This window comes from Eucalyptus grandis, chromosome 5 (assembly GCF_016545825.1).
Source record: "Eucalyptus grandis isolate ANBG69807.140 chromosome 5, ASM1654582v1, whole genome shotgun sequence".
Taxonomy (NCBI): Eukaryota; Viridiplantae; Streptophyta; class Magnoliopsida; order Myrtales; family Myrtaceae; genus Eucalyptus; species Eucalyptus grandis.
The window spans coordinates 14776900-14786610 of record NC_052616.1 but is presented as its reverse complement, the minus strand read 5'-3'; the positions used below and the strand labels follow the sequence as shown (position 1 = coordinate 14786610).

General features: G+C 41.9%; 1 protein-coding gene across 1 annotated transcript; it reads right to left on the bottom strand.

Annotated features, from left to right (window-relative positions):
* Nucleotides 1-3830: 3830 nt before the first annotated feature.
* Nucleotides 3831-5085, bottom strand: LOC104444324 (thaumatin-like protein 1). The gene is made up of 2 exons (XM_010057977.3): nucleotides 5011-5085; nucleotides 3831-4726 (listed from the first exon to the last, which is right to left on the bottom strand). Exons 1-2 carry the CDS (start codon nucleotides 5063-5065, stop codon nucleotides 4032-4034), a joined length of 750 nt encoding a protein of 249 aa, XP_010056279.1. The 5' UTR covers nucleotides 5066-5085; the 3' UTR covers nucleotides 3831-4031.
* Nucleotides 5086-9711: the final 4626 nt, after the last annotated feature.

Below are 9711 nucleotides of genomic sequence, written 5' to 3'. Positions count from 1 at the left end.
GCAGCTGGCGTTGGCGTGCTGAAGAAGCTGAAGATGAAGGCCCCAAAGTCAAGCAATCCTATCTATTTAATTAAATGCATGCCTCTAATCTCTAATACTTTCTTGAACCATAATACCACAAAATTAAACCACCAATAATCCAATTTTTGAAGTCAAAGTTGCTGCCCCATGCCTTATTCCGACTTTCACCAAATTAACTTCAACTCCTCACTCAAATCTCCAAATCGAGGTCCAATTTTGCTGAAGAAAAATCCCAAACAATTTTCTACAAGTCCCTGACACTCAAAGCCTCGGTTTAGAAGTCCCAATTTCCATCAATTTAGCCCATCTGAATTTCCGCTGAATTTTTGCAACGTCCGAAACGGTTTTCGGTAAAAATCTCGGAATCTCTAAAAAATCTTCGGAGGATGAGTTGACGTTTCTAAAATAGCTCGTGACACCACATAACTTTCAATTTTTGCAATCGAGTTCAAATTCACGGTTAATTTCACTTCGGCGCACTTTTAGCATGACCTATTCTATTGGGTAACTTTTAGGAATTTTTGGTGCAATTGACCCATGATTGATTTATCTCGAGTAACTATGTACATCTGCAACACATTGACGATTCTCAGTTGTCGTGAAAATCTTAAGATTTCAATTACAGACATAGGGTACATTGGCAACTCTCAGTTGTCGTGAAAATCTCTGAGGCAAGGGTCGCGGCCCTCACCTAGAAAGACACAGGGTATCCAAAATGACAGAAAATCAATTTAGTGCCGATCGATGAGAACTTTGCAATCAGGTGGAATCACCTACATTTTCATCCCACATCTCAGTTGAATCAACCTATCTCTGATCTCTGATCGATTCTGACAGTGTCAAAATGACCCTTGCAGACTAACACGGTCGAATAGTCGATTCCTGGTCAAATTCTCCAGTCTATTGCATTTAGATTCCTTAATTGCTTCCCCAGATAGTTCAGCTATCCCGTAAGTGATCAGCTCAGAGAATTGCACTATTGGCACGTTGATGAAATGCCCGATTTATTTAATAAAAAATAAATTCTAAAAATTCAGGTTGTTACATTTCCTATCCACAAAAATTGCCATCCATAAAAGCTATGGAGCTCCTCTGGCTCTTCTGTGACATACGTGCTCTAAAAACAAACACGAGAACTTTATTTAGAAATAAAAGGACAATATAATGTCACGGTCCTTAGAGTACATGCTTTATACTTGGATCATTTTTTTTTTTTTTATCTCGGCGTTTCATACATGCTTCGATAATCCACGCGCTGATGAGAACTTGGCCTTGAAATGATTTAAGAGGAGTCTCTCGGAATCAACCGAGCATATTCTCCTTGCGTTTATCCTAAACTCATATCATGCTGGTCGCCCGGTGGAAATGGAGATTAGTGCTCCTGGTCCTGGGAGGGTATGGAGTGTGACAAATTCAGCGGTCGTGTCGTTGGCCTAGACCTCAGTAGCAGTTATCTCTCTGGTACCACTAGTCTTTTTAATCTACTTTGTTGTGCTCAACTTCTGTCGAAACTTCTATAGCTCCCATGGGATTTATACATATACATAATTTATCATAATCACGTATATTATATCATTATTTTTGTATAAAGCGAGGTAATGATATATAAAATGTGAAAATGTTTTCAGTGGATGATTACCATATTTTGTTTTTGTGATTCAACAGGTAGGAATACTCCTAAGAATGGAGAATAACTAGTTCGTCCACGTGAAAGACGGGCAAAAGATTTTTTATGGAAAAGATATGAGGCGCCATTTAAGAAGGCCGTCTACGCAATTGTGACTGCACAACCATCAATCACGGCATGTATGGGGGACTACGATCTAATTTGTCCCTTGACGTGTGGCCCTTTTTTTCCTTTTTGAAAACTAATGCCTATTTGCTTATAAATTTTAACATTACTTTAGGAATAAAAAAACAAAAGCCGGGATAATTAAGCAATATGTTGAAATTGTAAAACATCTATGGCAAGACATACACAAATAGTATGATTGATCTTAATCATCACTTTATCAGTAAGGTTTCCCATGTTGATTGTTGATTCATTTATAAGAAGTTACGGGAACGTTGATCTATTTAGGCGTCAAGGGGCTAGACCAATAGAAGGTGCCTGTTATTTTTATCAAAGATATTTAGATTTTTTGGTTGCTTGTATTGGGTGATATCTCGAGTCGTGCACATTATACATTTGCCTCTTTGATTTGATTGGAGGTAGATCATTGACACTAAAACTCAAGATCTCATAAGTACTCTCTTAGGCAGTAGAAGCTGTGATTGAAAAAAAGAAGAAAAAAGCTAGACTTTGGAAGTTTATCCTCAAACTTCTCGTCTTCCCCATCTTACTTGATTTCTCTTCCTACGAGATTAGATAAAAAACCAGAAGAAGTTATGCTACTAAGGTCGAGGCCAACAATGTAGGTATGAAACACTGAGATCAAAATGACCCAAGTATAAAGCATATACGCTAATGACAAAGACATGATGCTGTCCTTTATTTGTCTTATTATTTTTATTTTTGTGTTTGTTATTAGAGCACGTAGATCATAGAAGAGTCAAAGGAGATAGCAATGCCATAGCGCCATGTGAAAATGATAGGTCATCCAATGAAAAATAGTGAGCTTAAAGGACTTTGACATTTTGCCTTTGGTCGACCATGGAGTGCTAATAAGAAGCCCCAAATTTCTATCCCCAGAAATTGCAATCCATAAAAACTATGGCGTTACAATCTCCTCTGGCTCTTCTAGACATACGTGCTCTACTACAGGAAAAAAAAAAGGACAATATCATGTCACTTAGTGTACACGCTTCATACTTGGATAATCTTTTATCTCAGTGTTCTACACATGCTTTGTAATTAGGAAATGAAAAGACTTCAAATTCTAAGTTGTAGTGAGTATTTGTCTTGTTACTAAAAAAACATATCAAAGTCAAAATAGAATTTTGCCTCTTGAAAATATAAGATTATCTTGCATCCATGATCAAAAGCTTGAGATTTGTCTTGCTCGTCGTTGTCTCTTATATTCGAGGTGATGGAATATATATAGAGTGCTTGAGTTGAATTATATATGGTATGCCCTTTTTTTGGTTCCAGCCGAATCAATTACGAGCAACTAAATCTTTTTGCCGGGTTCTTCCAATTTATATGGTATTCTTGATAAACACAGAAAAAATTATATGTCGACGGCCATCATGGTACTTAAGTAAATATTAGGTATGAGAACTAAAGTTGTCTCTTAGGGAAGAAGATTCTCTTAGGAGCAAAGGGAAAAAAGGGAAAAGGAAATCCCGAAATCTCTTTCCTCTATGGACCCTCCCAAATCAATTCGAATTGACAAGCAAGCATGAAAGTGGAGTCAAAGAATGATAGTAATTCCAAAGACACGATTGGATTCACTTTCAATATATGTTTCGTCCTCGTATCAATCACTTACTAATCAACTCGAATCGACGATTAAGCATTAAAGTTAAGTCAAAGAATATGCTTCGTCTTCTTACAATAATTACCATAAAATTATAGAGGTGGAATCGTTACCAACTTTTCTAAAACCTTAAACTATTAAATAAAGGTGTTGTTTAATATTCAAATATTTTATCATCCCCCATCGTGCTTAGTTTGGTATTTTTTTGCCATAGTATTAAGGGGATGACATATTTAAATGGGAAGGCAAATGAGACCTTAAAAAAATTTGAGTTTAAGAGTTTTAGTTCTGATTCCATATGAGATTTAATGGGATCACTACGAATTGTTCTAGAAGTTTAAGCTCTTAAATAAAAATGTGATTTCATATTTAAATATTCTATTGAATGCATTGTTTAATTTGTATAATCCATTATTCTCTCGGCAGATTACATGTAATTTTCCTAGTGGAAAATGAAACTACTCGCATGATCCCTCAATCCAGTGACGAGGGTACAACTAGCTTTAGGCCAACCGAGACAACCCATGGACCTCTTATTTTCGCCTCGGAGAGGAAAATGGTCCATCCAAGTTCAGAAGAAGAGAGAATATATCACGGACAGAATGTGATGAGGTAACTAGCCCCACCCGCGCAACTAAAAGTGCTGCTCGTGTCGTCGTAAGCGTAGCTGTAAGCTTGAGGGCACTGGTCCTTGAAAATCTGCGAGTAGTTCGTCGGCGGGCATGTCGCCGGCGTGTTGTACGCCCCTGTGCAGCAGTACTGCGGCTGGTTTAACGCCAGGCACGCGCTCTTGCACGCCACGATGCTCCCGTCCGACCCCTTCACCGCCAGCTCTGACGGGCACACGGAGTTGATGTTGGCTGCGCAGCTGGTCGTGGTGCACCCACTGCCGCTGCCCTGTGGGGTTATAGAGAGGGGCAGGTTGAAGCCGTCCACGAGGCTGACGTCGTAGATGCTGTTCTCGACAGAGCCCGGTGCCTTGAGAGTGAACTCCGCCAAGGTGGCTGGCGGGATCGCCCCTGCACCATTGCAGCTCACCTGGCCAGATCCACAGTCGGCGGTGGCGCATACGAATTTGCCGGAGGCATCAGTGGCGCAGCCCGTTCGGCCCCACACCCGGCCAGCTGTCCACGTGTCCGGGACATCATTGATTGAGAAGGTTGCACCCGTGGCGAGCTCGAACCCGGTTGAGGATAGCTGCCCGCCACCCCCGCCGGTGAGCGTCCCGGGCCAGACTGTGTAGGGGCACTTGCTGGTGAAGCTGAGTGTGGCTGCGCCGGCTCCTCCTGCAAGCATGCATGCAAGCCATAAAATTCATGTACGCGGATTAATTATTTTTCCTCCTGGGGTTTATCAGCACGGGAATCTCCATAACAAAGATGGAAATTTGAACACAAGGCTTTAACTTCCGAATCCCAAAAAACAAAAAATTAAACTTAGGATCTTTTTTTCTAGTTTCGGAAGAAGGTAACGTTAATGTAGAAATTTGTAATAGTTGAAAATAGATAGATTATGATGACAATGTACTTGATAGTTGAAAATAGATAGATTATGATAACAACGTGCTTACTTGCGAGGAGGACTAGGAAAGGCAGGAGGAGGTAAAAAGATGCTCTTGCGTCCATGATCGAGAGATTCGGATCTCTTTTTTTTCGGTTTATCGTTTCTCTAGTATAGGAGGTATATATATAGAATGCCGGGGAAGCCAAGTCTGAAATGACGTTGGAAAAGTATTTTAGACCGGGGAAGCTAAGTTTGAAATGACTTTGGAAAAGTATTTTAGACGGTGGAATAAATATATGGGAAATGAGAAGATAATTTATCATATTTTTATATAAAATTTGAAAATATTTTTAATCGATGATTAAGATCTATGTTTTTGGTGATTCAAGGGTGAGGAATGGAGAATGACTCTTGCACGCCAACGTGAAAGTGCGACCGTTGGCTGGCCTCTCAAGTTTGGTCTTTACTTTGAAAAGCATGAGAAGCTATTGAAGAGCATCGACTACGCAATTTTGGTAGAACATGAACGATTACTCACGACATGCATAAAAACGAGACCTCATTTGCCCCTAGTGGATGTGTGACCATTTTTTTCTCTTTTGAAAAATTACTGCCTATTTGCTTATGACTTTTAACATTACTTTAGGAAAAAAAAATAGGGATACTTAGGAAATATATTGAAATTGCAAAATATCTATGGCAAGACAAACACAAATAGTATGATCGATCTTAATTATCACTTTAGCAGTGTGGTTTCTCATGTTGATTGTTGATTCTTTTACAAGAAGTTATAGGAATATAGAGCCGTTAGGGAATCAAGCAGCTAGACCAATTGAAGGTGGCTTTATTTATGCCCAGATATCTGGATTTTTCAGTTGTTTCTGGATAGGAATTCTTGCGCTACTCCAAGAGAAAAGTAACAACATGGAAAAGATTAAGAAACCACCGATTGATCAAGAATTGTGCATGTAGTCATATACGTAACGCTGATTAGTTATGTAATGCTGTATGTCTAGTTTGAATTGAAAGTGGATACAAATTAATTAAGATTCTTATCTATGTTTGCTTCATGTCAACATAGAAAAGATCAGGAAGCTGAGACGCGCGTGAGACGGAGGAGGGGAGCGAAGCAGTTGGAGTAAAGAAAGGAGCACACGCACGAAGCAAAGCAATATACGATGGCCATTTTTCCTCTGGATTTCCTCCAGATCACCACCAATCCACCGTCCACAACCACCAATCGCCGTCGGCCATCCCAGCCGCTAAACAGAGCACACGCACCAGTGAACAGAGATCGCCCAAAACCACCAAGGCTGAATTAATACGAGCTCCTCCCATCGATTATCTCTCTCTTATCGGTTTCCTTCATTGGTTTCAGCCCGCCGGTCGACGCTCTTTGCCATTCCTGATATCGTCTGGCTCTATCCTAGTCTGTTTTAAGGCTGGGAAATCCCAAGAGTTCGAGTCGTCCCATGAAGTTTCTTCGCTGGCGCCAACCATCCGACTGGACGCCTCTAAGAGCTCGGCTATTTGTTCGATCGCCATTCGTGTCCAGAGTAGAGGCTGGCGTCATGGACCCATTTTGGGTCGAATGTGGGTTATGAAGTTGTAATGGGCCATAACTCACATTCGACCCATTTTAAGTTCAGTTTTATATGGGTCGAAAATGGGTCACACGTTCTGACCCATTTTGGACCCATTTTTAAAATCTAAAAAACATGAACTTCCTTAGCGATAGCCCTTCGACCTTCACCTTCGTCAGTGACTTAGTGACCCATTTTCGACCCACCTCCACCACTCGCCTTTGAGCCACCTCCGCAGCTCACCTCCGAGTCGCCTCTGCCGCCTGCCTCTAAGGCTCGCCTCCACCTCTCCCTCGAAGGTCACCGACGACTGAGCCTCGCCGAATCTCTTGGCCTTGTCGACGACTGAGCCTCGCCGAATATCTCGGCCTCGCCAACGACTGCCGAGGCTCGAGCTCGTTGGCGTTGGATGGGGCCTCAGCCTCGTCAAATTGGCAAGATCGAGCCTTGCTCGATGCTAGCGAGCTCAAGTCTCGCCAGATCCGACAAGGCTCAGCCTCGCCGACGACTAGCAAGGCTCGAGCTCGCCGGTCTCGGGCGGGGCCTCGACCTCACCAGATCAGCGAGATTGAACCTCACCTGACGAGCCTCGCCGATGACTGGTGAGGCTCGAGCTCACAAGCGTCAGGCAATGCCTCGGTCTCGCCAGATCAGAGAGATCGAGCCTCGCCCGACACCAATGAGCTCGAGTCTCGCCAGATCCTGCGAGGCTCAACCTCGCCAGACGACTAGGGAGGCTCAAGCTCACTGGCGTCGAACGAGGCCTCGGCCTCACCAAATCAACGAGATCGAGCCTCGCCCGATGCTAGCGAGCTCGAGTCTTGCCAAATCCAACGATGCTCGACCTCACCGACAACTGGCGAGGCTCGAGACTCACCGGATCTGGCGAGGCTCGAGACTCCCCGGATTTGGCGAGGCTCGAGCTCACTGGCATCGGGTGGGGCCTTGGCCTTGCCGGATCGGCAAGATTGAGCCTTGCCCAACGCCGGCAAGCTCGATCTCGCTTGTGGCTAATCGTCGGCCGTCGTCGTGGCCGACGGCCGGCTAAAGAAGAAGAAAAAAAGAGAAAAAGAGAAAATAATTATTAAAATTAAAAATGATATTTTAAAAAATAAATATTACAAAAATTATGTTTTTAAAAAATATATTTAAAAAATTAAAAATATGATTTTTTAAAAATATTTTTAAAAGAATTATAAAAAATTTCCATTAAATTTGTATTGCATAAAACTTGTTAAAAAATTTGTATTACATAAAAATATTTTAACAATAAGTAGGTTTTAGCAATATGGATCGGGTATGGGTCGAGTATGGGTTAGGTCGGGTATGAGTCACTATATTTACACTACAAAAATATGGGTCAAAACGGGTTAAATGAGTCAAATATGGGTCGACCCATTTTCGACCCGACCCACCCATTTGCCACCCCTAGTCCGGAGGCTGCATCTCCAAGGTATGTACATCATCGCTCTATTTTAGTAAGCTGAGTCTGAACGTTGTCATTTAAGCTTGACTGAAAATCGAATACAAATTAGGAATAAGATAGTAGTCTGAGCACGCTTTGATGTCACTGAAATTGTCTGGATCGGAATTAGTACTTCTATGATGTTTATGTACTCTGTGTTTGAAGCGATCACCAATTGTTCCTGAAAATGCTTGATTGAGATAGCATATTTATATTCGAGAGGCTTCTCCTAGAAATTGAAGGCATCCCCCCCACCCCGCCCCCCGGCCCCTAGGGCTCGAGTACTCTGGTTGGGTGCATATGTGGTGGCGGTCGTGGTGACTGGAGTTGATCATTGGTGGAGCAAGACATGTTTAACCCTCTATATGAAGCTTGTAAATGTCATTCTTGGGCAAAATGCTCACGGACTTTTGTTGCTTAAGGCGAAGGATGGACATCAATGTTGACTGTTGAGCTTTTAGGTTGAACAGCTTGGTCATGAATAGTAACGGAAGAAGACCAGACCAAAGCTTGTGTGTTCAGGAAATAATGGAGGAAGAGAGTAAAGGTAAGGAAAGAGGAAGCTAGGGAAATCTGCAGAAATGGATGTTCTGGAAACGAAGGACCGAGGAGGAATAATAATGATGACGACGACGATGATGATATTTATAGTAAAAATAATAAAATGATAGAATCACAAAAGCCAAAAGGGCCATGCGGTATCATTCAAGAAAAGAAAATTTCATAAGAAATTGAGCAACTTTTTTAGCAGGTTAATATTGCTATAAAAGCAATACTTAATAATTCGAGAAAGAAGGAAAAGAAAAAACCGTGGTTAAGAAGACACCAATTGGTTTTTTCAATACATATTAATCAAGGGGACGAGCAATAACAATTAGGCACCTCCTCAGATTCCTTCTCATAATTTCTTCAGCTCCTGTGCTTCGTTCTTTCGTTACAACTTTTCGTGCAGTTGTCCATCAAAAGGGGACCCAACAAAGACAAAGAAAAGAGGACGAAGCATTGGTGGTCGAAACATGAAGCATAGAAGCAACCTCTCTCGTTTCTCGCCATCTTTGGATTGGTAAATTTGATTAATGATTACTGGGTTTTAGCTGATTTCACGTTCAAAGTACTGAATTTTGACATTTTTTTAATTACCAAGTGCAGAAATTAATCAGCATAATTTTCAAGTTCAGAAACCCAAATTGTTGGGTGCCAATATGCACTAGTTGAATTTTCAAGCCACTAGAACTATTGGCTGAACTATTGTTCTAGAGGGAGGGAATAATTACTCAATCAAGTTTAAGGCTGCGTTTGGGAATAACTTTACAAAGTCCTTTGGACCTCCAAAAGCCTTTGGGCAATTGCAAGTGTGTTTGGCACTTATTTTTGGGGTACATTTTCCAAATGCTAGTATTTCCAAGGCCTTGTATGGGCATTGAGCTCAAGGCCGCCTCTCCCCTGCCTTGGCTTTCTGGCATTCTCGGCATACAACAGTACCCGAGTTAATGAATTTTTGAATTTCCAATCTTACCCTCACTCACTAATCATAATTCCACATTACCCCCTTTTCTAACGTAGAAACCTTTTAGATCTGTCATGCTTCTTCCTTTGCCTCTCTTCGCTTGCGCGCTTGCCTAACGAAATGTAGCCTCGCCAACATTGCTCGCCCGGTCGCCTGCGGTCCCCTAATAGATGGTTGCCGCCGATCGCTTGGTCGACGGTCGCATTGTCGCCT

Bases quoted from the DNA above. Each gene is read 5' to 3' on its own strand.
- LOC104444324 (XM_010057977.3), bottom strand. From the start codon at position 5,065: ATGGACGCAAGAGCATCTTTTTACCTCCTCCTGCCTTTCCTAGTCCTC. The intron at 4,727-5,010 runs GTAAGCACGTTG...GCATGCTTGCAG, and splicing joins TTTCCTAGTCCTCCTCGCAA to GAGGAGCCGGCGCAGCCACA.